Source organism: Sus scrofa, chromosome 14, assembly GCF_000003025.6.
Source record: "Sus scrofa isolate TJ Tabasco breed Duroc chromosome 14, Sscrofa11.1, whole genome shotgun sequence".
In the NCBI taxonomy this organism is placed as follows: Eukaryota; Metazoa; Chordata; class Mammalia; order Artiodactyla; family Suidae; genus Sus; species Sus scrofa.
The window spans coordinates 88854360-88881069 of record NC_010456.5 but is presented as its reverse complement, the minus strand read 5'-3'; the positions used below and the strand labels follow the sequence as shown (position 1 = coordinate 88881069).

At 47.4% G+C, this 26710-nt stretch overlaps 1 protein-coding gene across 4 annotated transcripts in view; it reads left to right on the top strand.

Moving 5' to 3' along the window:
- The window catches only part of FRMPD2 (FERM and PDZ domain containing 2), a 118235-nt gene that overhangs the window by 85137 nt on the left and 6388 nt on the right, over nt 1-26710 (top strand). For 2 of the 4 annotated variants that reach the window (XM_021073049.1, XM_021073048.1), the window contains exons 21-28: nt 1009-1214; nt 5442-5546; nt 6714-6807; nt 7881-7966; nt 9779-9926; nt 12265-12479; nt 14909-15007; nt 19337-19679. In XM_021073049.1, the coding sequence (XP_020928708.1) occupies nt 1009-1214; nt 5442-5546; nt 6714-6807; nt 7881-7966; nt 9779-9926; nt 12265-12479; nt 14909-15007; nt 19337-19679 (1296 nt within the window). Of the gene's footprint in view, nt 1-1008; nt 1215-5441; nt 5547-6713; nt 6808-7880; nt 7967-9778; nt 9927-12264; nt 12480-14908; nt 15008-19336; nt 19680-24255; nt 25509-26710 lie in introns of those variants that run through there. The other 2 variants (XM_021073050.1, XM_021073051.1) reach the window with 2 other exon arrangements.

Sequence of the window (26710 nt, the reverse complement as noted above, 5' to 3'; positions counted from 1 at the left end):
ACCAACTCTCACCAAGGTAGTTGATATTGTCTCTATTTTAGGTATAAGGAAATTGAGGTCCAGAAGTGCTACACCTTGTCTAAGGTTTTACCTATTGATTCCTGACCTCATGTTCTTTCCTCTGTTCTGTGCCAGCTCAAGGGTCAGACCTGGGGTAAATGGAAATCGGTGGCCTTCATCCAAAAGAGAGTCCACTGGCTGGTTAGTTCCAACCCCTTTCCCTGCCCCATTAAGGACCAGTCACATTGGTCTTTGGATTACAGAGTGATTGCAGGTGTACTCAGCTGGGTCTCTGGAAGAGGCTGGCTTTAAGAGCACCACCGCAGGCTGGTTGTGGGATGGTGGGCAAGCTTAATCCTTTTGACTCTTGCTTTCTTATGGTTGAACTGGGGTCACACCTTCCTGGCGGGTGTGCTGAAAAGATGGAATATGTGTGTGTGGTGCCTATCACATGGCAAGAGCTTGATAATGGAGAACTGACATTTATTTGTTTATTTGTTTATTTAGCTTTTTAGGGCTGCACCAAAGCATTTGGAAATGCCTGGGCTAGGGGTCAATTGGAGCTGCAGCTGCTAGCCTAAGCCACAGCCACAGCAACACGGGATCAGAGCCGCATCTGCAATTTACACCACAGGTCATGGCAATGCCAGATACTTAACCCACTGAGTGGGGCCAGGGATTGAACCTGCATCCTCATGGATACTAGTCGAGTTAATTACCTCTGAGCCACAACAGAACTCCCAGGACTGACATTATTAAGCATTCGCTTGCTCCCGTGTTTCACAATTGGATCCCACAAGCTCTATTTCCGTTTCAAAAACACATCCAGAATCTTCCTTTCCTGTGTTCTAAATGCATCATCTTTCATGAGGTGCCAAACTCACATGGTTCCCAGCAGCCGTAAAAGGTCTCTCTGTCATTGGAGGAAAATGCTGTGCCCCACATAGAAAAGCCACTGAGGTGCCAGCCTTTCCAAGCTGTTGACCTCTTCTTGGCTTGTTGTTACAGATATTTGTGGAAATACCTCAAGCGAGGAGAAGAATAGCACAGCCAATTCTGGGGTCTTCTCTACAGACAGCCTGAGTACCGGGCACAGGGGAAGTTTTTCATCACACACTCGAGACCAGGAGAGAAACACCGAAGAGCTGGAAATGGCTCAGACTCCAAGCTTGATGCCCAGGCTGAGGCCTCCACTGTCCACTCCACCACTGAAGGTAATCAACTCCTTGCTTCGATTTCTAGAAATTGAAACCCAACAGCCCTGGCTCCAAAAACCCGCTTTGTTCTCTATCTGCCATGTCAGGTGGATAGAGGTTACTTCACCCCTCTGCCCCTCAGCCTTCTCATCTGCAAAATGGAAATAAAAACCTACAGTGCATGGTTGTTGAGAAGAATAGAAAGGGGTAAAGACAAAGCTTCTCACGCAGGGCCACTGAGCCTCCCGTGTCCTTAGTCACTGATCATAACAGGAGCCAGTGAAAACTGGCTACTGCCAAGGACAATGCATGGACGGTCAGACATTTCATTTATTCTTGGCCTCTAGTTGGTCCTCAAGCTGCAACTCAGTGGCTCTGCTCTTGACAACACGCAGAGGAAATAGAAGACAATGTCTGGCTTGGGCATGCAGAGCTCCCTGCTTTAGTCTCAGGCCACGTCCTCCAGCTGTGTTGCCTTTATGCTGGATGGAAAGATCTCCTTTTGACCCTCCAGACTCCTCTCCCTCTGCTGTGAGCCCCACAGAACTGACGTCCATGGACCGTGTCAGCCCTCTGACTTCTGGTTGACTCTGCCCAGGAGGAGTCCCGTGTGTGCCTAGAACAAAACTCTCTGTTTTCCTTTATCAGCATGGCTGCTTGGCTCACAGCCCTGCTGACACCAGTTGTGTGGGTTTTCCACACCAAGTGATTCTGATGCTAAGGGACCAGAGTTAGCACCAGATCCTGCAGGTGAAGGACCAGGCCCACAAGACTGCCTTCATTTCAGATGACAATCAAATAGTCGGTCCCCAGGTCACCCACAGGTCTGTCTGACTTGCCTGCAAGTTGGAGGTCCCTCTGACCCCCTCCTTGTGTTTGCTAGTTTCCTAGAGCAGCTCAAAGAAGCCAGGAAAACAATTTACTTGTTACCACTGATTTACTATAAAGGCCGTTTTAAAGGTACAAGGGAACAGACAGATGAAGAGATGCATGGGGTGAAGCCTGAAGGGTCCTGAACACAGGAGCTTCTCTCCCTGTGCAGGTAGGGCGTGTCATGCTCTCAGCACAGCACATGCATATATTTACCAACCCATAAACTATGAATCCCATACTTTTGGAGTTTTTATGGAGCCCTTGTCATGTATGCATGATGGATCATTAACTCAGTCTCCAGCTTCTCTCCCTTCCCCAGAAGAGGGAGGTTGGGATGGGGTGGAAAGTTCCACGCTTCTAATCCTAGCTTGGTTTTCTGGTCACCAGCCCCTATCCTGAAGCTCCTCAAGAGCAGAGTTCCTTCTTTAGAACAAAAGACATTCCAATCATCCAGAAAATCCCAAGGGATTTGAGAGCTGTGTGTCAGGAATTGAGGTCAAAGACCAAATATCAGAACAAAAGATATTCCCAGTCTCCCGTCACTTAGGAAATCTCAAGGGGTTAAGGAGCTCTGTGCTGGGAATGAGGGGCAGAGACCACTGTGTACATTTTATCTCACTTCACAGCCCAGTAGGAGTAGATGGGGGATGAGGAGGACGGGCTTGTCACTCTCTGCCTGTGCTCAGGTCGGCTGGGACCCTCTCCTGAAGAGCATAGCTCCTATTAGGGCTTTTTATCCTATAACCACTTTCTTAGTTCCATCAGCAGTCCCTTCTCTGCTCCTCAGGCCCAGGGAAGGTAAGAGCACCCGCTGTTTCTGGCCCCGGGGGGCTTAGCCCTCCTTTTTGACTTGTTATCACTGCTGCCCACACCTTTAAAAATGGGTCTTGCGGAGTTCCCATTGTGGCACAGAAGAAAAAAATCCAACTAGAAACCCTGAGGTTGTGGTTTGATCCCTGGCCTTGCTCAGTGGGTTAAGGATCCGGTGTTGCCATGAGCTGCGGCATAGGTCGCAGATGCGGCTCGGATCTGGTGTTGCTGTGGCTCTGGTGTAAGCTGGCAGCAACAGCTCCAGCTGCGATTAGACCCCTAGCCTGGGAACCTCCATAAGCCATGGGTGTGGCCCTAGAAAGAAAAAAAAGAAAGAAAGAAAAAAAGAAAATTGCCTTTGCATCCACTCTTCTCCATCACCCAGGTGAGACTGTACTTTTGCTTTCTTGTTGGGACTCTGGCTGAAGTGGGCAAGTCACCCCACCCCTTTGGATCTCACTTTTCGACTCTGTCTCAGGAAAAGAGTAATGATGCTGGTGCCCAGAGCCCTGGAGACATGAGTGCCAAGGCTCTGGCTGGCTGTAGGGCTCCGCAAAGGTCAGTTCCTTCCTAAGTGTCCATGGGGCTCACCGCAGTGGTGCATCCCATGAAGAGCTGGACGAGGATTCAGCGAAAGAATGATGCTGATGTTGGTGGATGTTTACCGAGTGGATTAACCCTGTGTCTGGCGGGTTCTGAGCACTGGTGTGTGTTATGTCACGTGAGCCTCATTACGAGCCGCTAAGATAATTACAATCACCAACGCTTTTTATAGGCGGGGGTCCCTGAGCCACAGAGAGGACAAATGGACCTGCGATCTCTCAGGGAGTACGTGACAGAGCCGAGATTCAAATTCTAAGAGCAGAAACGTTCCCCCCTCCCCTGGCTGCACTTTAGGATGCCCCCTTTCATACAAAGTGGGGCTGAGAGGATTTCAGGTTGGAGCTTCTGCAGCTTGCAAATCTGCAGGCTGGTTTGTGGTGGGCAGTTGAGGGGAGCAATGGTGCCCCAAGGCCACAGCTGACCATGGCGCAGGCTGCCAATCCTCTGTGACCCAGGCTCTCTGGGCCATGAGGCCAGCTGTGTGGGCAGGTATTGTTCTGTGGCATAGTTGAGTTTACATCCTTTCATGTTGGACCTTGCGCTCAGTGGTTGCTTTATTCTTTGAATTTTAAAATTTAAACAAAACACCTTGCCCAATGGTGGGGTGTGGAACGTTTCTGGGACAATCGGGGGTTTGTCTGTTACTATACTCATCTCTTTGGATCCTCTTCTGTTGGACCATTATTATTATTTTTTTTTTTACAATTTTTATTTTATTTAAGAAACTTGAATGCTAAGAGTCATGGCTTACATTCTTTTTATTTATTTATTTATTTATTTATTTATTTTTGTCTTTTTGTCTTTTGTTGTTGTTGTTGTTGTTGCTGCTATCTCTTGGGCCGCTTCCGCGGCATATGGAGGTTCCCAGGCTAGGGGCTGAATTGGAGCTGTAGCCACCGGCCTACGCCAGAGGCGCAGCAACGCGGGATCCGAGCCGCGTCTGCAACCTACACCACAGCTCATGGCAACGCCGGATCCTTAACCCACTGAGCAGGGCAGGGACCGAACCCGCGACCTCATGGTTCCTAGTCGGATTCGTTAACCACTGCGCCACGACGGGAACTCCCAGACCATTATTTTTTAAACTTACTTCAGCCTGTTTATTTTCCTGAATATTAATTGTGCTTTCCAGCATGGTGAACCAATAAGCAGTTACGCAAAGGGGACAGATAGAACAAAAGGCTGAAAGTATCTGTGGCTCCATCTTCTTGGCTCAGTTCATTGAAAGTACATTCCCCACTAGACGTAGTTCAATATGGGTGGGTCGGTCTTATTACTGCCATCTCCCCAACTTTCACAGTACCTGGCACATAGTAGGTGCTCAATTAACATTGTTGCATGATTGGATGGATGAATCAACATGTCATGCATGTCCCGGCACTGAGCAAAATGCCTGGCACGAGGTATATAACTCCCTCTTTTGCCCTTCCTTCAGACATATCAATCTCTTTGAAGTAGAGACCCAGTGCTCCTCTTGCTAGAGATGATTGAAGCTCCTCTTGAGCTTTTCTTCTGTTCAAAAACTGCTGTGTATCTGGTATCCAGCATGCTCTCTCTTGATTGGTGTCATGTGTCAAGAAGTGTCTGGATGACTTCAGTTCTCATAACAAGATTGGCATCTTGAGTGGAAACAAGAGAGAACTGACTGAGTCCCTGCTCTGGGCTGGGCATCATTCACAGTCACTGTTAGAAGGTGATCTCTCTTTCCATTTCCGTGGATTGGGAAACAAGTCTGGAAAGACCAAGAGACTGGTCTAAGGTCATACAGGGAGGAGATGCTAAAGCCGGGAGTGAATCCCCTGTTGACCCAGCCCTGAAACGTAGGTTTTTTTTTTTTTTTTTTTTTTCTTTTTTTGTATGCAATGATGCTGGCTTCCAAGAGCAAGTAAGAGCTAAGAGGTGGCATCTGCTTAGGCAGGGCAAGTGCCTTCATGCCTTCTTTCTTTTTGTTTGTGGCAGGGTGCTGGGTCTTCCTGTCTTCCATCACATTCAGAAACCAATGCCAGTGAAATCTACTTTGTGGAGCTGGTTAAAGAAGATGGGACACTTGGATTCAGTGTGACTGTAAGGGTTCTTGGGCTACCTTGGGAAGTAAACAGTCGAAAAGATGTTCATCTGGGGCCTTGGTGGGCATTCCGCTCATGTGGCAATTGTTGATATTATGCTCACTGGGTACAAACAGCGTATCTGAAGTGATGAGCCAAGAAAGCCAGTGGGGGCCTCAATAAGGGGTGGGAGTTCAAAGTGAAACTGAGGACCAGTGGCAAACTTGGGATGAGCTGACACTTCAAGCAGAGTGGGTGGAATTGAGGTTACGCTGGACAGCAAGGAGAGGGTAAGTCAGGTGGGACTTCAGGGACACAAGGCAAAGGTCAGTGGGGTCATTCTTTTCATCCAGAACAGGGTTACTGTGGAGCCTGATGTCCCCACTTCCAAAAGCCAGGACAAAGTCAGATTGGCAAGACCTCCATTCAGGAGGGACAGTTGCATTTGGTTTCTGAGCTCCATCTGGAAGATCCTGGAGGAGGGAGAACAAACATTGTACAAGAATGATATACTCCCACTGATGTAAAAATCTTTGTGTGTGGTGGTGGTGTGGTGTGTATACATATGTGTAGAAATAAGAAGAAAAACGTAGGGTTAGATCTTTATCTAGTGACCTGTAGGGATCTTCATGATCTATTGTTAAGTTGAAGAAAAAGCAAGTTGCAGAATTGTTTAGCTGAATTCTACTTTTGTATCTATAAATCAATACATTAGCGCACAGCCTATGCCAGGCACCAGGCTTTGGGCCCATAGCTGTATCCACCTTTGCTAGTTGCTTCTTCTGGGGAAATTGTGTGTTGCATTGATGTGACTCTGATTTCCGAGCGCCTGCCATGGGCCAGTGCTGGGTCTAATTTTAACTCTAGATCTAGAAAGATCGAGCTCTATTGTTTTCCTCATACACATTGTTTGCACATACACATATACATCCAGTGCTGGGCTGGATACAGATGACACCTCTCCCTCACACAGCTCATATCATTATACTTCTTATGGACACCTAACCTTCCTGGTCAGTAGATAATAGAGTCTAAACAAACAAGTGAATATATAAGATGGCATGACATGGGAATAAGGTGATGGGATAGAGTGGCAGGCAGAGGGGGGCGCTCTGAGTTAGGGAGCTTGGGGAGGCCTCTTCAGGAGGGGATAGATGGCTGGTGAGTTCTTCATTGTGTTTTCCAGGGTGGCATTAACACAAGTGTGCTCTGTGGAGGTATCTACGTGAAATCCATCGTTCCGGGAGGGCCAGCTGCCAAGGAAGGAAGGATTCTGCAGGGTGAGGAGTGGAGCCATGCTGGGCTCTGCATTCTGTGGGGTGCTGAGCCCCGGCCTGTAGGGGAAGGGTGCAGCCTGAAGTTCTTGGCCCACTCTCACTCTGACACATTGTGCAAATGATGGCCTCTCAAGGTCATGGTTTCCTTACCTGGAAAAGGAGATGATTTAATTTGACCCACCTACCTGATATGTTCACATGGGGCTCAAATGGGTGGAAAACAGTTAGAAATGTGAGATTTTAAATAAGCCTGTTGCTGTTTGGCCTTCATGGGAGAAGTAGTGCTTCCCATGGAGGACAGAGTGGGCATCGGATGCCAGGGAGGCACCTTTAGTGTCCAGGGAAACATCAGCAAGCCTCCTCTCTGCCCTTCCTTGGGTTCACTGCTTTGAAAGAAGGGGATGATTTTTACCGATTTCCAAAATGGCCAGAACTGAGCTAGAAAGACCATCTAGCATCTTACCTACTTCCATTTCCCCTGGAATTCAAGTGCCTCTGGCATCAACCAGGTTTCCCTGATCTTTTTTGAAAAAAAAAAAAAACATCCTGGAGGAGTTCCCGCTGTGGCACAATGGGATCCATGCATCTTGGAAGCGCTGGGTCAAAGGTCTAATCCCTAGCCTTGCACAGTGGATTAAGGACCTGGCCAGTGCTGCAGTTGTGGCTTAGGTCATGACTGTGGCTCGGATCTGATCCCTCGCCTGGGCACTCCGTTTGCCTCGGGGCAGGCAAAAATGGAAAAAAACCCCACAAAATCCATCATGGAGATATAAGTATTACCCCCAAGTGACTTGGAAAAACCTTTCAGAACATTTCAGAGAAATCCAGAAGAAAGGATGCCGCTGTAGAGAAATGGCTTAACTACTCTGTGAGCCAGTACTAGAGAGATTTCTGACCACTGATCTGTGGAGGTGTTCACAGAGGCAGCTGGTCCTCAGGCCTGGGCGGGACTCCTCCCAACTTGGCTCCCTGCCCTTCCTTGAGGTTGCGTGGAGGGGCGCTGGGAAGGGGCCTCCCAGAAGAGTCCTTTCTGCAGCCCCAGGAGCTCGGGGACATGACATCTGTCCCCCTCCCAGGTGACCGGCTCTTGCAGGTGGACGGAGTGAGTCTGTGCGGCCTCACCCACAAGCAGGCCGTGCAGTGCCTCAAGGGCTCTGGGCAGGTGAGTGCCTTGTTCCCGGGGAGCTTTCCTGGACCACATCCAAAGCTGCGCTTGCCTCTGAGTGGGGGGGGAGGGTAGGCAGCAAACAAAAGGAGACTTTTTTTTTTGTCTCTTTTGTTATTTTTTTCCTTTCACATCTTCCTTTTAGTAGCACTTTTCTATGAGGTGTGAAAGTTAGGAGGAAGCAGGCAGATGTTCCTAAAGCCAAAAAGCTTACCCCCTATAAAGAGCCTTGAAAAGCTTACTGTCACTTGCCTAGATTCCGGAATCAAACAGCTGGACTGAGCCAACCTTGTGAAGCGACTTGTCTTGCCTGTCACTGGCTGCCCGCCTCAGGCCCTCTGCTCCAGCCATAAATGACCTGTGCCTCCCTCTGCTCTCAGGGCTTCTCACCACCTGCCCTGGCACTTACCGACACCCACCCCTGACCCAAGTTCATGCCATTCCCATCACTCTGTGTGATGACAGGCCGCTCTGTCCTGGGGGAGTCCTTTCATTACAATGAGATAGAAATTTAAAGGCCAAGAGCATTTACCCACCAGATGCTCAGTGCCCAGGTGGCATGTGGGTGTTACTACACTGTGTCCCTTATTCTGCCTGAGGGTGGCAGCCTTCACTTGCCATAGTCCTAATGGGGCATCTCCCTCTTGGTAACTAGGGAGTGGACAGAGGCACGAGGGACTCCTGGGACCCATCTGGAAAACAGAGGAGTGGAAGGTTCTCCTTTTTGTTTTCCTTTTCCAAAACATTCTTCTGGTTTGTGGTGAGATTTACTTGTCCTGGCGACCTTGGTTGACGTATCTTGAGAACAGATGATTTGTTAGTATTCTCTCCTCTTTAGAACTTTGCTAATAGTCATGCTCAGAGAAGGTACTTGGCCAGCTTGCTGGCAGTGATGACAGGTAGGAACTGTCACTCTGGGATCATGGGCTTGGTGATGAATGACCACTGCTGCAGGAGGATGTCAGCAGGGTCAAGGTCCCTGAAGGAGAATCTTATTTTTTAAAAGGCTTCCAGATGATGTCTAGCCCCTGGGTCTTGAATCATACTCTGGGTAACAGGAGGATACAGTATGTGGAGAAGAAGAGTGGGAACGTGAACCAGACAGAAAGGGGGAGGCTGGATTGGCACAGGCCTGGGATACTGGGCCAGGGGTTGGATTTTAGATGATGGGAAACACTGGAAACTTTTAATGAAGAGTGTTGTGTATTCAACTTGTGTCTTATTTCAATCCATGGATAACCTTGGTGGGAGGAGCCTTAAGAAGAAGGAGATAGGGTCCAGGAAGCCAAGTTAGAGGGACCTTGCCCCAGTCCAACTGGCCATTGGCATTAGGAGAGGGAACGGGGGAATGGCGAGACGGGGGAAGATCTTTCCAATGGAGAATGCAAGCCTTAGAAGCCAGAAGGGTATTTGGATAGCAGATGGGGGGGGAGAGCTGGACCACTGTAGATGTGGCCCCTGGGAGGTTAGTTGAGGCATGGGTCCATGTTCTGAGAGAGCAAATGCAAGAAGAGGAATGTTTTAGGCAGAATGTGGAGGGGAAAATGAGGGCGAGTGAGAGGAAGAAGATGAATTTGGCCCTGAGTACAATGAAGTAGAAATACACATGTTACTTCCAGGAGCATTTGTCCAACAGACAGTTGGAAATAAGGCTCTGGATCCCAACAAATAGGCTAGATTGGAGATTCTGGTTTGAGATGAAGCAGCTACTGGAAATATCAGAAAATTATGAAGCATTTGCAGGGTAAAGGGAGAGCCTTCTGGTTGCCATATGAGGTGTAAATTGAGTTTGTCCACCCACCCTTCTAGGTTGCAAGACTGGTCTTAGAGAGAAGAGGCCTCAGAACTGCACAGCAGTGTCCTTCTGCTAATGACAGGATGGAAGATGAACGCACGGCTGTTTCCGTGGCAACAGTCTTGCCTGGAAGGCCCGTGAGCAGTGTCTCGGCGACAGATGGTGAGAGGAGAGAGAATTGAGTGTCACTATTGTCATGTTATCCTGTGCTGCTTTTGGATTGTCATCGTCAAAGGGAAAGCAGGAAGTCTTCCTCTAGGTTCTCAAAAGATAGTGAACAGTGGTGGTCATGATGCGGTCGGCTTTCTGATGTGATGGAAGCCGATCTAATGGAACACGTATTTGAAAAAAAAAAAATGCATTGTCTTCAAATGATAACCAGGCATAACTCTGCCCCCAGCCTTCTGAGGTTTTTCTGATCAATTGCTGGAGTGTTTGTGTATAAATTTTGGGGATGAAATTGGAATGAAAAGGTCATGCATTATCTGACCAAAAGTCAACATTTTGGCCTAGACATTTGTAATAGAATCCTGAGGAATGATGAGGCGGGTGGGGAGAGGAAGGTGCTCAGAAACTTAGTTTTGTTATTAGCATCAATTTAAAAAGCAAAATCCTGTGAAATCAGATTGCTATAAGCGTTATACAACTACAAATGTGATAAATTCATTTGAGTAATAAAATAAAATAAAATAAAAAGCAAACCTGGAATTCCCATTGTGGTGCAACGGAAACGAATCTGACTAGTATCTATGAGGATGTGGGTTCAATCCCTGACCTTGCTCAGTGGGTTGGGGATATGGTGTTGCTGTGATCTGTGGTGAAGGTCACAGACACGGCTCAGATCCTGAGTTGCTGTGGCTGTGGTGCAGGCTGGCAGGTGTAGCTCTGATTCAACCCCTAGCCTGGGAAGTTCCTTTTGCTGTGGGTGTGGCCCCCAAAAGCAAAACTGAACTAAACTAAACTAAACTAAAAAGCAAACCCACCATCAGTTTACAGGGACATTATTGCACATCTTCTGATGAGTTGCCTCTCTGCACTTCACTATGATTTTGTTTCCTGCTAGGAAAGCATTTATTTCCTTAGTTTATCATGATTTGGAGCTTAGTCACTTTTCAACCCCTTTATAGGGATGTTCCTGAAGGTGTAAGGCAAGTCGAATGCAAGGTAACTGTAGTGAGTGATGGGGTGGGTGGAGGGGGAACAAAAGTACATAAAAATATCTTTTTCTGGAGTTCCCGTTGTGGCTCAGTGGTAATGAACCTAGCAACTATGAGTATGTGGGTTTGATCCCTGGCCTCGCTCAGTGGGTTAAGTATCCGGCCTTGCCATGGACTGCAGTGTAGGTCACAGAGGCGGCTCGGATCTAGTGTTTCTGTGGCTGTAGTTTTGGCCTGTCGCTGCAGCTCCAATTCCACCCCTAGCCTGGGAACTTCCATATGCCACAGGTGAGGCCCTAAAAAGCAAAAAAAAAAAGTCTTTTTCCTCTTTCATTGTTTTTTGGCTTATTCCAGTTGAGGCTTTGGAGAAACTGACTACAGAATGAGTTCAAGAGGCAAAGTCAGATGATGGCTAGGGTGAAGTTGGGCCCACAACATACCCAAACCAAACTGCATCAGACACTTTCGTTCTTGCCCTAGATCATGGTTTACAAATCAGTAGCCTGTCCTTCTACTGACTGATTGTCCACTGAGTTGGTAAAGGTAGGTTACGGGAGGCTCAGAGGCCTCTTTGGCTGCCAGACATCCTAAGTTCCCGATGCTGTGTCCATCCTGAGTGCCCAGAAGCAGCTGTTTTATCTTCTGATCAGTTCATAGGGCAAACAAAATAGCAACTAAGACATTTTCATAGAGTTGGCCATCATGGTCTCCATGGTCGAATTAGGCAAAAACATTTTTTTCAAGTACACTAAAAAATGATGGGGGTTCCAAAGGAGTAGCAGGAATATATGTAAGTCTTACTGACTGGGAATATTGTGTATGTCTACAAATTGTACCTTTACATATAAACTTTGTTGATTGTCTATCATTGCTCTGTCCAATATGATAGCTGCTTGCCTTTGTAGCTGACGAGCACTCCAAGTGAGTGGCCTATCCTGAATGATAAAGTACATAGTCGAGTTAAAGACTTAGTTCATCAGAAGAAGGGAGAATAACTCATTAATAATTTTTTATATTGATTATACATTGAAATGGCAATATTTTAGGTCTCTTGAGTTAAATAAAATATTGGATTAAGTTTATTTTACCTGTTTCCTCTTACTTTCTAAAATGTAGCTGTTTGGAAACTGGGAAATTATGTATGTGGTTTGCATACACAGCTCACACATTTCCATTGGATGGCACTGCCCTGTCACAAGTAGAATGGTCTCTGGCCTTAAAATGAGCAAAATGAAATCTTTCAGTGTAAAAGAGAAATAATTCATCTACTTGATCATTTGCAACTGGCCAATTTCATCTGTAATCTACTGAAGGATTGATCTTGTTCGCCTCCCACCATGCAGGTCCTAAGTTTGAAGTCAAACTAAAAAAGAACGCGGGCGGTTTGGGATTCAGTTTTGTGCAGATGGAGAGCGAGAGTGGCAGCCACCTTAAGAATGATCTTGTGAGGATCAAGCGTCTCTTTCCGGGGCAGCCCGCCGAGGAGAATGGGGCCATCGCAGCTGGTGACATCATCCTGGCAGTGAATGGGAGGCCCACAGAAGGCCTGGACTTCCAGGTGGGAGGCCGTGAGGGGTGCAGCCCTGTGTGTGGGCTGAGGTCCACCATGTTCCCTTCAGGGCCACTCAGCGAGGGGCGTCAACAATTTGGGCTCTTGGAAATCACCCCTGGAGGCTTGACTTGAATCATACAAAAAGAGAAACTGCAGAACAGTCTCTTATTCCATTTTCCATCTCAATTCTTAAGTATCTGACCTGAGTAAGCCTTGCTCCTCCTTAGGTTCGTAAGGAAAGGGAAGACAACGCTCTAGCTTCTGTGCTGGCTAAAGGTCCCCCATCATACTCCCAGAGGCGGGTGTGAGGGCTCAAGGGGCTACGGTGGGTCCCTTTCTGACCCCTTTCCCCATTTCTCTACTAAATTTACAGCTTTGATGTGTGGTGTTGCATTGGTTGTCATGGGTAAGATCGAAAACGTAATTTAAAAAAAGAGTAAAAGGTGGACAATTCTTAATATTTACAGTAAAAATTCTCAGTGAAATATTGTATATACCCGTTAGGGTCCTGTCAGAAATTGGGCCATTTGAGAACATTTAAAAAAGGTGTGGGAAAGAGAAAAAAAAAAAAAGCTCAGGAGTTCCTGCTGTGGCGCAGTGGGATTGGCAGTTTCTCTGCAGTGCCAGGACACAGGTTCGATTCCCTGGCCTGACACAGTGGATTAAAGGATCTGGTGTAGCCTCAGCTGCAGTGCAGAACTCCATGTGCTATGGGGTGACCAAAAGAGAAAAGAAAAGAAAAACGAAAGCAGAAGGGGTGGAGGTTGTTGGGAAACTCAAGAGGGAGTATAAGAGCCCTGGGGCTGGGCAGTTACTCACATATCCCCAAGTCCAAAGGGAGACAGGTGTGAGCAAGTACCAAACCCTAGAAACTGAGAAGCTGAAATGAGCTATGAAAACAACCGAGGGACACAGTCATCCTGTGACAACTTGACGGGGAGAAAGGCAGGAAAGCAAACCTGGACTTCCATCTCCTCCTTGGCTCTGATCCCTTCTCACCAATCCCCTTGGCTGAGGCCAGAAGGAAACATCTCTGCAGCCCACACTCTAGGGCACAGGCAAGGTGGGCACAGAGCAAGCTGGGCACAAAGCAAGGCAGACGAAGGAGGGAGTGGCACTAGGTGGGATGGGGAGTGATGGAGAATCCTCAGAATAAGGTTAGGGTGGGGATGCCTTTATCCAGCCTGCGTCCTTCATCTGATATAGGAATGGTCCTCTGAGAACCGCTGCTGGGCCAGCAACTGCGTGAGGGGTTGGAGACACAGAGTCAGACTATTCATATGGTCTCAGAGCTCACAGGGGCAGTGGGACAGATAAGGGTACTACACTCACTGCAGGAAATAAGTGTCAGGAGAGATTAAATCCCCGGCTGCAGTGCTTACACCAGGGGACCGGAAAGGACACATTTCATGGCAGTCCATTGCAGCTGGGGGTGCTGCATAGGATCCAGATCCGTGGTTCCCAAGAGGGGGTGCTTTTATGTACTGGGACATTTGGTGAAGTCCAGAGACATTTATGGTTGTCACAACTTATGGATGCTACCAGCACCTAGTGGGTAGAGACCAGAGAGCCTGCTTAACATCCTGCAGTGAACAGGACAGCGCCAACAATCATCTGGCCTGAAACGTCAATAGTGCCAAGAGGTTGAGAAGTCTCTTCTTAGACAGATAAGAAGAGCTATTCAGCCAACCTCATGCCCTGGCCTTTGAGAGGGTGGCTTGGAGCAAGAGGTTTGGCAAGGTGGGAGCTTAGGATGTGGATGCAGAGGGTAGCAGGTGGGAGAGAGCAGGGTGAGAGGCAATGGCAGGTAAGAACAGCTTCTGGGTGCTGCTTATATCGAGGGTGAGGTGAGTTGGAGAGGGGCCTCAGTAGGAGAAGAATCTGGTTATATCTGCATTTTGGAACGACTGCACTTTAGTGATGTGGAGGAAGGGAGGTGGGTGACGGTGGAGGAGGCAGGGAGCAGAGAGGAGGTCACTGCAATTTCACAGGCGAGAGGTTCTGAGGGCTTGAGCTGAGCTTTGGCTGGAAGCTCAGGGTTGAGGGTCCGGCTTTAGAGATTGGGGTGGTGGCCCCTGAGATGAGGGGGATAGGGAGGGAAAGGAGGTTGAGAAGGGAACAATCATTTGCTTGAGTCACTCTCTGAAGAAAAGGCATTAGTATGGGCAGATGCTGCAATGAAAGGCCCTGCACAGATCTTGGCCATTTCCAGCTCAGCACTGTCTCATCATCTTTGTGGGAACCACAGGCCAGTGGCCTTGGCTCCTTGCATTTTGGGAAGTCAGGCCCACAGCAGTGTTCTTCAAACTTCTTTGGAGCCAAGAATGAGATGGAGGTTGGGGGAGAAGGGGCCAGGGCCAGGGAGATAGTGGGCGGCACAGACATCCCACAGCCACGCCAGCCCACGTCTAACCATGGATTTTGGTTTCCTGTAGGAGGTGCTCCATTTGCTGCGAGGGGCCTCACAGGAAGTCACACTCCTGCTTTGCCGGCCCCCGCCAGGTGCACTGCCTGAGATGGACCAGGGCTGGCAGGTAAGGGATGGTACCCTCTGTCCTCTCCATGTGCCTCACAGTCAGGCACCCCTTTTCTGATGGGTCCTGAGAAGCCCAACCTTGCTTTCAGTAGAGTTCAATGCTGTCTTCTTTCAATGGGGTGGGAACGTAGCTGGGCCTCAAACCTCGGTTATTCTGTGACAAGTTCACAGGGTCCTATCTTTGCCTTCACCTTTCTCTCCCTGCTTCTGCCTCTCCCAATATTCTTGTAGATGGTTATGTGTTTAGATCTGGGCCATGAAACTTCTAGGGCCAGGCTGTCTGGCAGCCCAAGCATTGGAGAGGGGAAACCAGGAGCTGGGGGTGGGGAATAGATATAAAACCAGACGAAGGGAAGGTGAGGAGAGAAATGGAGACCAGGGTGTATGTCCACCCTTCTAAAGCATGAATTAGACCTGTGTGGTCTAGTGCAAAGAGGAGAGGGGTTGGATTCAGGAAAATTCATAATTTTTACATTGATGCCTGTACTAGGTTCTCTGGAGAAATAGAACCAATAGGGTGGTGTGTGTTGAGGGGGAAGAGAGAGAGGAAGGGGGAGAGGAAAGGGAGAGGAAGAGGGAGGGGGAGAGAAAGAGAGAAAGAAAGAAAGAAAGAGAGATATTAAGGAATTGGCTTAAATCTATTAATTATGTGATTGTGGGTGTTGTCTAGTCTAAATTCTTCAGAGCAGGGAGGCCAATTGGACCAGAGAGGTATGATGATGCAATGTGAATCCTAGGGCAGTCTGGAGGCAGAATCCATTCTTTCTTGGGGATCTCAGTCTTTTTTCTCTTGAGGCCTTCACCTGATTGGACAAGGCTCATCCACATTCTGGAAGGCAATCTGCTTTACTCCAAGTCTTCTGATTTCCATTCTAATATAATTTCAAAATTCCTTTGCAGAAACATCCAGATTAATGTTTGAGCAAATACCTAAGTACTGTGGCCCAGCCAAGTTGACATACAAAATTAACCATCTGGAGTTCCCGTTGTGGTGCAATGGAAACGAATCCGACTAGGAACCATGAGGTTGTGGGTTCGATCCTTGGCCTTGCTTAGTGGGTTAAGGATCTGGCATTGCCATGAGCTGTGGTGTAAGCTTGGATCTGGCATTGCTGTAGCTGTGGCGTAGACCGGCGGCCATAGCTCTGATTAGGCCCCTAGGCTGGGAACCTCCATAGGCCGCAGGTGCGGCACTAAAAAGAAAAAAAAAAAAGGGAGAAAAAAGACCCCCCCCCAAATTAAACATCACAGTGCCAATTGTTTTGTCCCTCGGACACTGACTCTGCATCAGAAATTCAAGTATAGGAGGTTTATGGGGCCGTCTCTTGGGAACATCCTTGTGAGGGTGAGAGGAGCAGAGCTGGGCAGAAGGGAAAGTTGATGGGGTACTGCTGTAACAAGGGCCCTGGGTGACCCCACAGGGAGCTATGAAGCTGGGATGGTCCCTCAGAGCTGTCCCCAAAGAGCCTATACCTTTGCTCTCTGCATCAGCCAGCACCAGGGTATGGGCCGTCCCTAGGGAGGGGCCTCACTTTGGCTGAGGGAGTTCCTGGGGAGAGGCGAGCTATGAGCCACCAGCAGTTGGCACTCCTGGCAGCAGGGGGCTGAGGGTCTCAGTCCTGGAGGGGGATCTGTGGGCACCCTGGAATCCCTATACCTGCTGTGCCACTCTTGCTTCGTGGGCCTTGGGTACTTGCCTAGCTTCTCTAGGCCTCATGACCCCTCATCTGAGATGTAGATAAGACATGGATAAAATCCAACACTTATCATCACTGAGGGTGACAGTTGCTGGAGACAGCCCAGGGGACTTTGTCACCTAGATCCTCTTGATGCTTGGACTCCAGGAGGTCATTTGATATCAACTTTGATGAGAAAAAAAAAAAAGCTATGGGAAGGAAATCAGAAAGTTGTCAGTTTGGGAGTTCCCATTATGGATCAGTGGGTTAAAAACCAGACTAGCATACATGAGGATGTGGGTTCAATCCCTGGCCTTGCTCAGTGAGTTAAAGGATCCAGCATTGCCGTGAGCTGTGGCAGAGGTTGTAGATGTGGCTTACATCTGGTTTTTCTGTGGCTGTGGCGTAGCCTGGCAGCTGCAGCTGCAGCTCTGATTTGACTCCTTGCCTGGGAACCTCCATATGCCATGGGTGCGGCCATAAAAAGAAAAAAAAAAAAGAAAGTTGTCAGTTTGGAAAAGAAGGTAAATGCCAGCAATTGTGTCAAGAAACTGAATGGGTGGGAGAGGGTGGGAGAGGGTCAAGTTCACACACACAAAGATGAGGCCAAGAGGCTGGTACCCGGTGTTTTTGTTGAGATATCTGGGAAATGCCAGGGAAACAGTTGTCCTTTTGTCCTGAAGAAGAGCCTCTCCCAGGAGAGCCTGGAAACATCCAGTGGAAGGGCTTGGGGCTCAGAATGGGGATGCATTCCCTCTCCTCATATCCAAGGGCCAAGAAGAATTTTCACTCATTCACATGGTTCCAGAGGGCAGATTGAAGACCAGGGAAAGGAGCATTTAGTTCAGAATTAGAGTTGTTAGGAGGTGGCGGCAGCTGTACAAACATCTGGAGTAAGGTTATTCCAGGGAGAAGGGCTACCTGGTGCCAAGGCTCTGAGACAGGAATGACCTGGATATTTGACAGACAAGAAGGTAATGGTTGTGTCTGGACTGTAGTTACTGAAGGGAAGTGGGATGGACCACAGGCTATAGGGCCTTAGAAATCTTGGTAGTGTGGTGATTCCCTCCTGACTGCCATGGGGAGCTGCTGGGGTGGGTGGTGGAGGGCAAAGGCCTGGAAGAGGCTGAAGGATTTCTGGAGAGCGAGTCCTGGGGATGATGAGCTGGAAGAAGAACGATTATTTTATTAAATTTATTTATTTATTTATTTATTTTTGTTTCGTTTTTTAGGGCTGCACCTGCGGCATATGGAAGTTCCCAGCCTAAACATCGAATCGGAGCTGCACCTGCCGGCCTATGCCACAGCCATAGCAATGCGGGATCCGAGCCATGTCTGTGACCTATGCCACAGCTTATGGCAACAATACATCCTTAACCCACTGAACGAGGCCAGGGATCAAACCCACATCCTCATGGATTCTAATTGGGTTCCTTACTGCTGAGCCACAGCAGGAACTCCCAGAAGATTGATTAAAAAAGGAGATTTTGAAGGCCTCCCAAGGAGTATGAGAGAAAATTTAACTATTCTTCTTATTTTTTATCTCATCCATTTCAAATTTTCTTTTTTGGTGTACTCCTTCTAATGTACCGTGCATGTCAGTAGAGTCATGTTTATAATTTATAATTAAATAAAAGTGCGCATTTTGGGGTATATCCCCCTCTCCCTGTGGGGAGTGGACAATCAGACAGGTGAGGAGACCACTGGGCCTGGGGCAGAGGAAACGTTCCTGTGCTCTGAGTGAGGGCAGGGGCGGGAGCCCAGCCTTGCCTGTCTTGGAAGTCCGCATGCTCTATTACATTCGGGATGTGGGTCATGGAATGGAAGTGGTAAAAATAACCTTCAGAAAGGGGTTATCACGAATCTCACATAGAGAGACCATACTAATGAACAACATGAAAGATCTTATTGAACTCATTCCACGAGGGAACAGGCAGGTGTTCAAACTTGTTCAAGCGAGATTTCAAAGAACAACATGTTTATTTATAGAGAGCTATTTATAAGGTAGCTCAAAATGAGAAATATAGCTAGAATCAGATACCCCCAAGGCGGTGCTATAGACAACGTGTAGTTTTCTACTGAAGTGCAGATGTTTTTGGCTGTAGAAAGTTGAGCAGTGTTAGCATGTCATCGCTGGTCAGCAAAAGAAGAAGATAAAAGGCCGCAGAGGGATGTAAGCAGTCGAGGAAAATCAAGTGATGGTTGGAGACGTGAGGAGACCCAGGAACGGGTACCGTGAGGGGAGAGGAGAAGAGCCTGGGCAAAACGGACCATTCTTGAGTGAGAACAGAGGAGGATAGAGAAACTTTAAAGAAATTTCTTACTTGAAAGTGGGATAAAGAGTCATTGCTTGTGTTTTCATATTTTTAAACATTTCAAAATATTTTTGATTAATAAATGAATGATGCCCACATTTATCAAGAGCTCTGAGTGGCCCCAAGCTAAGAGGCTTAGAGATGGTTAAGTGTGTTGCCTGGAGTCCAGTGGGAGCTGGGGTTCTGAAGAGGGAGACTGGCCCCAGAACCCATCTCTTAACTTCTTTGCTCTACAGTCACAGGGGAAAAAAAAAGGCTTATTATTTTTTTAAAAGCAGTTTTTAGATGTTGTTTAGTAGGCACCATGGCAATAATCCTTAGCATTTCTTTCAATAGACACCCGTGCTGTCAGCAGACAAAGAATTCACTAGGGCAACGTGCACTGACTCAGAGCAGAACCCCAGCCTGGATCAAGAGGACAGCCAGAGGGACAGTGCCTCCCCAGACCCAGGGGAAGGCCTGGGTCTCAGGCCAGAGTCTTTCCAACAGGCCCCCAGAGAGGCACGATGGGACCAAGGCATAGAGAGATGCTGGGCCACTTCCTTGATGCATCCTCGGGATTGCTACCCTCATTTATGCAGACTTCACCAAGAAATGGAGGCATCAGCACTGGCTACCTCTTTGGAAAAGGACCTAGGCAAAATTCCTATTCAGTTTGTGATATCAGGAGACTTGAAAGGTAAGATCATCCTTTTGTAGACGTATTGTAAATTGCATCCATTTCATTGTGAGAAGTTATAATCAAGCCGTCAATAACTCAGACAAGTGCCCAGATGCTTTCTGGGCCCAGGACTGTTCTGAGCATTTGGAGGGATGGGGGGAAGAGAGACACATACAATCTGGAGCTACTATAACCACAACTTGTGAGCTTTTGGGAAAGTAAACCCCACCCAAAAGTCCTCCAGTCCTCTTGGAGACTTCAGATGGCTGGCCTTGGGGTTTCTTCCCAGCATACAAACCTTTGCCCTGCATCCCTTATGGCCTCTTGAAGCATTGCGCTAAGAAAGAAGTTCTCTTGTGTACATCGTCATTTCTATTGCTGATATAAAGCTTTATAATTACCAGCTTTAAACAAACAAACAAACAAATTTACATCCTCAAACCAGGATGAAACATTCATTTTAATAGCTTTTTTTTTTTTTATTTATTTTTAGGGCCCCACCCATGGCATATGGAGGTTCCCAGGCTAGAGGTCCAATAGGAGCTGAAGCTGCTGGCCTACACTACAGCCACAGAAACTCGGGATCAGAGCTGCGTCTGCCACCTACACCACAGCTCATGGCAATGCTGGATCCTTAACCCACTGAGCAAGGCCAAGGATCAAACCCATGTCCTCATGGATAATAGTTGGATTGGTTAACCTCTGAGCCATGATGAGATCTCTGCCATTTATTTTTAACTTAGTCTGCATTTTTGTGCTCATCCATCTCTAAGTAGTTCCAGTTCTCAGTCCATTTCCAATGGAAAACATGCTTTTGTATTCAGTTTGATGAGTATATTTATCACAGACACCCAAGGTGCTTAGAAACCTGTTAGGAGCAGAAAGAGGGGTACAGATACTGAGAGAGGGTACGATACTGCTCCTAGAGGTGTGCTAGCTACATGCATGGACAAAAAGAAGCCAGATAATGGGAAACAATGGTTTGCTTTGATACTGTATAAACTCACTGAGATGAAATGGCTCTTATTTGGGCAGATCTATGAGGATAGGTAGGTGACATGAACTATGAAGCAGCTGGGTAGTGCAGTTAGGCAGAGTGAGATCTATGACTGATAAGAGCCAGGCTTATATTTCTTAGAAGCATCCAGATACATTTTTTTTTTTAAAGTACACTGTAATGTGCCAGCCAAACAAAACTCAGCTACTCTGTGAAGCAGAACAGAGTGGGCAAGCTTATTCATCAGCTGTATTCATCTTCGTTGCCTGAAAATGCAGAAGCACAAGTGTTATGTATAGTTCCTTAGTTGCATTCTAGGCAGTAATTGATATCCTTGATCAAATGGTAAAGGAAATAACCTACAGAGATTTATCCAAGGACAACTATTCCTATGAACTTGTAGGAAACATCCAAGGAACCGCACTTTTCCTGTAGGAATGTGGCCACTCTTCTGAAATTTTTTTTTTTTTGGTCTTTTTTTTCGCTATTTCTTGGTCTTGGGCCGCTCCCGCGGCATATGGAGATTCCCAGGCTAGGGGTCGAATCGGAGCTGTAGCCACCGGCCTACACCAGAGCCACAGCAACGCTGGATCCGAGCCGCGTCTGCAACCTACACCACAGCTCACGGCAACGCCGGATCGTTAACCCACTGAGCAAGGGCAGGGATCGAACCCGCAACCTCGTGGTTCCTAGTCGGATTCGTTAACCACTGCGCCACGACGGGAACTCCTCTTCTGAATTTTTAAAGCTTTTACTGGTAGATAGTTTGGGGTGATGGACAGGATTATAAAGTGGCTCTTGATTTAGGTACAAGCCTAGAGTTTGACTTGCCATATGCTTTTAATATAATATAGTTATTTCTTATTAATAACATTTTAAACTAATTATTGGTATAGGTTGTCCCTCTTTCATTCATGGACTGTTCAGTATAAAAATAGTCTCATCTACTCTTGTATCCCATGCTGGAATCTGCTGTGCGATATCCCTGAAGTAGAGGGCACACTTTTGCTTGAATATCTCCAGGGATACAAAACTTGCTACCTTTTGAGGTGGCCCATTTTATCATTGTGCAGTTGTTGATCAGAAAGTTCTTCCTTATATTAAGAGGAAACTGCTTCTCTCTATCTTCTACTTATAAATCCTGACTCCTTTATCCTTTTATGTTTCTTCATTCCCCCCCATTTTTTTAAAAATAAGAAACATCACATTATTTTATATTTCTTTTCTTTCTTTCCTTTCCTTCCCTCCTTCCTTCTTTTTTTTCTCTCTTTCTCTTTCATCTTTTTGTCTTTTTAGGGGCGCACGCATGGCATATGGAGGTTCCCAGGCTAGGCCACAGCCACAGCAACGCAGGATCCAAGCCTTGTCTGTGACCTATACCACAGCTCACGGCAATGCCGGATCCTTAACCCATTGAGCAAGGCCAGAGATCAAACCTACAACCTCATGGTTCCTAGTCGGATTCGTTTCTGCCGCACCACACAGGAACTCCTATTTTATATTTCTGAAACAAATTAGTCTTAGCAGCCCTACTCACAAGGGTATACCAGATGTCCCAAATCTGACATCCTTAGAGGGATGGGGTTGTCTCTTCCTAGAATTATACTAAGAACTTCTTCAGGACATTCTGGTGGAGCCTCTGATTTCCATGTTGGTTGCTGCCACACACACACTGCCCAGGCCCATGGGGTCCATGGAGTTACAGGTGGCAACGTCTCTGTTCCTGTACTGACTCCATCCATGGCCAACTCCTCCCCCTTGCACTTGCCTCCCATGGCCCTGATGATGGCAGTGCTCTGCCTCCTCATATTTCCTTTTACTGAGTTTCACTTGTGCTGTGTTTTCTCTCTGCCATTCAGGGAACTTTTTCTCTTCAAAGGAAGGACTCAAATCATATTAGCTTCTCCTCCAATGGGACCTTAGCTTGCACTTAAAGCACACAGAGTGACTGCCCCCTACAGGAGGAAAAGCATGGCACATGCCAGCAATCCCTGGACACAGTTCTCTTAGTCCCTGGGTAGGGTCAGAATTAGGATTCCATAGTGGAGTTGTGGTTCTTTGTGGACCCCCCAGCATATCTGCAGCTCAGTCCTGAGGTGGCTAGTGGCTGTCCCAGGTAATTGCCTCTTTGTTTCTGGTACCCATGAGTGAAGTTCTCTTTCTACAGAATAAAAAGAACACTGACTTCTTGATCATATAGACTTGATTTCAGCTCTACCATTCACTAGTGCACCTAGAGAGTTGAAGTCGCTGAGCTTGATGCTTCTTAAATGTAAATGAAGATCCCCTGCATGCTCACTGTGTGCAGTTCAGTCCTAAAGAAAGAATACACTAGCCCAGTGCCTGGTGCACAGCAGGAACTCAACACAAGTCAGTTTTCTTTCCCTTTCCTGAGCCATTTCCAGCTAAAGAGCAGTCCCGTCAATTGAGATTCCAGCAAATGCAGAACTTACCCTCTACCAGGTGGCTACTTCCTACAGTCAGATGGCTGCCAACACCCAGCAAACCCAGAGTGTTCATGGAGAACTTGAAGTTTAACTTTTCTCTGCCCATTCTTTCTTTTACAACACTGTACACATACTACTACCATAGAGCAGTAGGTCCTTATAAACATGTTGCCATAAAGCAGTACAGTACATTTTCATGGAGGAACATTGGAACTGTGTGCCTTCCACAGAGAGGACCTGGTGTTGGGCTGGAGTTGCGTCTTATGTAAGCTTAGTTTCTAAAGTTTGGGCATAAGGTGAAAATCACATCAAGTCACATTACCCTGAACATCACTTTGGAAGGCGTGATGCCTTTTCCCCCTTGGTGTGAAAGCAGATTACTTTTTCACTGGCTGAACTTCAGATGCAGTCTGGTGGCTTGCATTTATGGACATGCTGATTGCAAGATGCTTACCTTTAGATGCTGGCTTCTTAGGAACGAAGGGATGACAGATTCAAGTTTCCCACTCATGTTCACTTTGGGGCTTATGCTCACTGGATGGGAAGTTGGTCACTGCAGAAAGTTTAAGGCTGTTTTCCTTCCCTCCTGTCCCTTCCCTCCCCGTCTTCCTCTTCCTCCCCACCCCCCGAATGGATACTTATATTTCTGTAGTGAAAATGCATCTATTTTCAACAAATATCATCCAGTGAAGGTGAGGATTTGTCTTCTTAGTCATTTAAGAAGGCAAAGTGAAGCCAGTTCCTTGAAATGAACCTAGTTACTGTCCTCCTTCTGGGAAAGGCAATGTTCCTGGCAAAGCAAAGGATGATTGGGAGACCGAGGGTCTAAGTCAACCTTGGCTGCCATGCTGAGTATGACCTCAGAGTAGCTGGCAGAGGAGTGAATGAGGCTCCAGGTAAGTGGGGCTGTGGATCAAATGAGAGGGCACAGGGGACTGCTGTGAAGTGGTTGGAGTGTGACCGAGAGGAGGGAGTGGGGCAGATTCCCAACCAGGAACAACAGTGGTCTCACCCAGCATCCAGACAGGATGGGGCTGAGTGCTGCCTTCAATTGGGTTCTCTCTGCATGCTGACAGGCTCCCTGCCCGCCCCCCCCCCATACACGTAGCCAGGTACCCCACTCTGATGACTCCTAAATATTGATCTCCAGCTCAGGATTATCAACTGAACTTCAAACCCAGCAGTCTGAAGAAGCTTCATGAAGATTTCACTGACCTCAGAGCTGAACTGGGATTGTTTTCCTTAAAAGCAGTCGCTGCAGAGTTGTGGGATCTGGTGGGGCGCCTGCTTCCCGGGCCCCGCCAGCTTGTGCGGGGGAGGTGGCTGGGCACAGAGCCCAGATGCGGTCTCCAGATTCTCCTCTAGGTGCCATCTGTCTATAAAAGGCTGCTTCCCTCTGGCAGGGAGGGAATGAGGGCAGGGATCAGCTGAGGTCATGAAGTCTTTCTGGGGGTGAGCAGAGAGCTCAGAGCACCCTGCTCCCTTCAGGTTCTAGATGGGAGTCCTAATGCATTATTCCCAGACCCTGAGCTGGCCTTGAGCCCTGGGGGGAGGATCCTGCCTCTTTGCCTGGCCTGTCCCCTGCTGCCACACCTGGACCTACTCTAAAGCAAGGCCACCATCTTACCAAATTCTCCAAATCCCTGATTCTCGCCCTTTCCATGAAGCAGCTCTGTCTGGGGACTCCTCTAGGCCTCTTCTTTCCTCGCTTCCCTTTCCCCAGCCCACCAGCAACGTCCAGGTCAGAGCTCCAAGGGCAGCCTGGTGGCCTGGGTGGAAGGGTAGATGGAAAGGCAGCTGTTCTCCCTGACTCCTGCTGGGATGATGGCCATGACATCACCCTGGAGACCACTGAGCCCCTTCTGGACACCCAACAGCTGTGCCTCTTGCCTCTCAAGCTGACAGCCTCCCTGGATGTCTCTCTGGGCAGGGCCAGTAGCTGGAGCCTTGGATCCAACCTGGAGAACAAGGAGCTTATTAGAAGGTTGGAGAAGCATGGAGGTGGGAGGTGAGGGGGTACAGTCAGGCACTGCAGTGTTGCCACCTGCCTCTTGGCGGGGAGGGAGGGAGAAATTTGCGGCTGGGGGATGGGGAGTAGGGCAGGATGGACCAAGGCACTAGGCTGGATTTCCTGTCCTTTGACAAAACTTCTGTATATAGCAAAGGAAACTATATATCTACTCAGTTGTGATGGAACGTGATGGAGGGTAATGTGGTAAAAAGAACATATATGTGTTATATATGTTTGACTCAGTCACTTTACTGTACAGCAGAAATTGACAGAACATTGTAAATCAATCGTAATAAAACTTATAAAAAACCAAACTTCCGTGGTGTTCCCTCCTTACGTTTATAAGAAAACACATTTTTTTATTACTCAAATGAATTTATCACATCTATAGTTGTATAATGATCATAACAATCTGATTTCACAGGATTTCCATCCTACAGCCCAAGCACATCCTCCCACCCCCCAAACTGTCTCCTCCAGAGACCATAAGTTTTTCAATGTCTGTGAGTCAGCATCTGTTCTGCAAAGATGTTCAGTCTGGCCTTTTTTCAGATTCCACATGTCAGTGAAAGCATTTGATGTTGGTGTCTCATTGTATGGCTGACTTCACTTCGCATGATAGTTTCTAGGCCCATCCATGTTGCTAAAAATGCTGGTATTTCGTTCTGTTTAATGGCTGAGTAATATTCCATTGTGTATATGTACCACATCTTCTTGATCCACTCCTCTGTCGATGGACATTTAGGTTGTTTCCATGTTTTGGCTATTGTAAATAAGAAAACACATTTTCTACACAATTCAGACAAGTACTTAAAGGTTTTAAATCAATTTTTCAGAGTTCACCTGTGGTTCATTGGATTAAGAACATAGCATTGTCACTGCTGTGGCGCTGGTTACAGCTATGGCGTGGGTTTGATCCCTAGCCCAGGAACTTCTACATGCTGTGGGCATGGCCAAAAAAATAAAAAAATAAAAGTAAACCAATTTAGTGTGCTTAGCGATGTTTAGATATTGTTGTCTTAAAGTGAATGTTCTTCTTTAGTCCTTGTAGCCTAAGTCTCCTTTTGAAACACATGAGTGTGTATATATTTACATGAAACGCAGGCTTATATGAACTCTGTGGCTCTAATATAAGCAGAATTGATGTCTCTTTGACAGTGAAACTCAGGTCAGGATGAACAGTCCAGATGTACAGGGAAGGAGGGCCAGGTATATGGGTGTTGGGGGCTTGTAGCTATGGGGAGGTCCAGGTACCAGAGCTGACCTTAAGGCGAAGAGATATTGCTGGAAAGGGAAAGAAAAAAGGAAAGGGACACTGACAAAGCCAACCCATTGATTTAAGGGTAGGGAAAGAGGCTGAGAAACAAGGATTCATGCATTTGGTACAAAGCTCAACCTATATGCATCTCTTTTAGATTTTCCCACTCATCTTCTCTAACCAGACTCTCGACAGATATTTTCTGAGTACCTTCTCTGCATGTTGGAAGCGCTGTGCAAAATGCTCTGTCGTCTACATGGACTGCTCTTTCTAATCAAAACGCATGTGTGGGGACCTTCAGGCAGCCCAGAAAGGCTTGCTCTTTCACTGTTCATC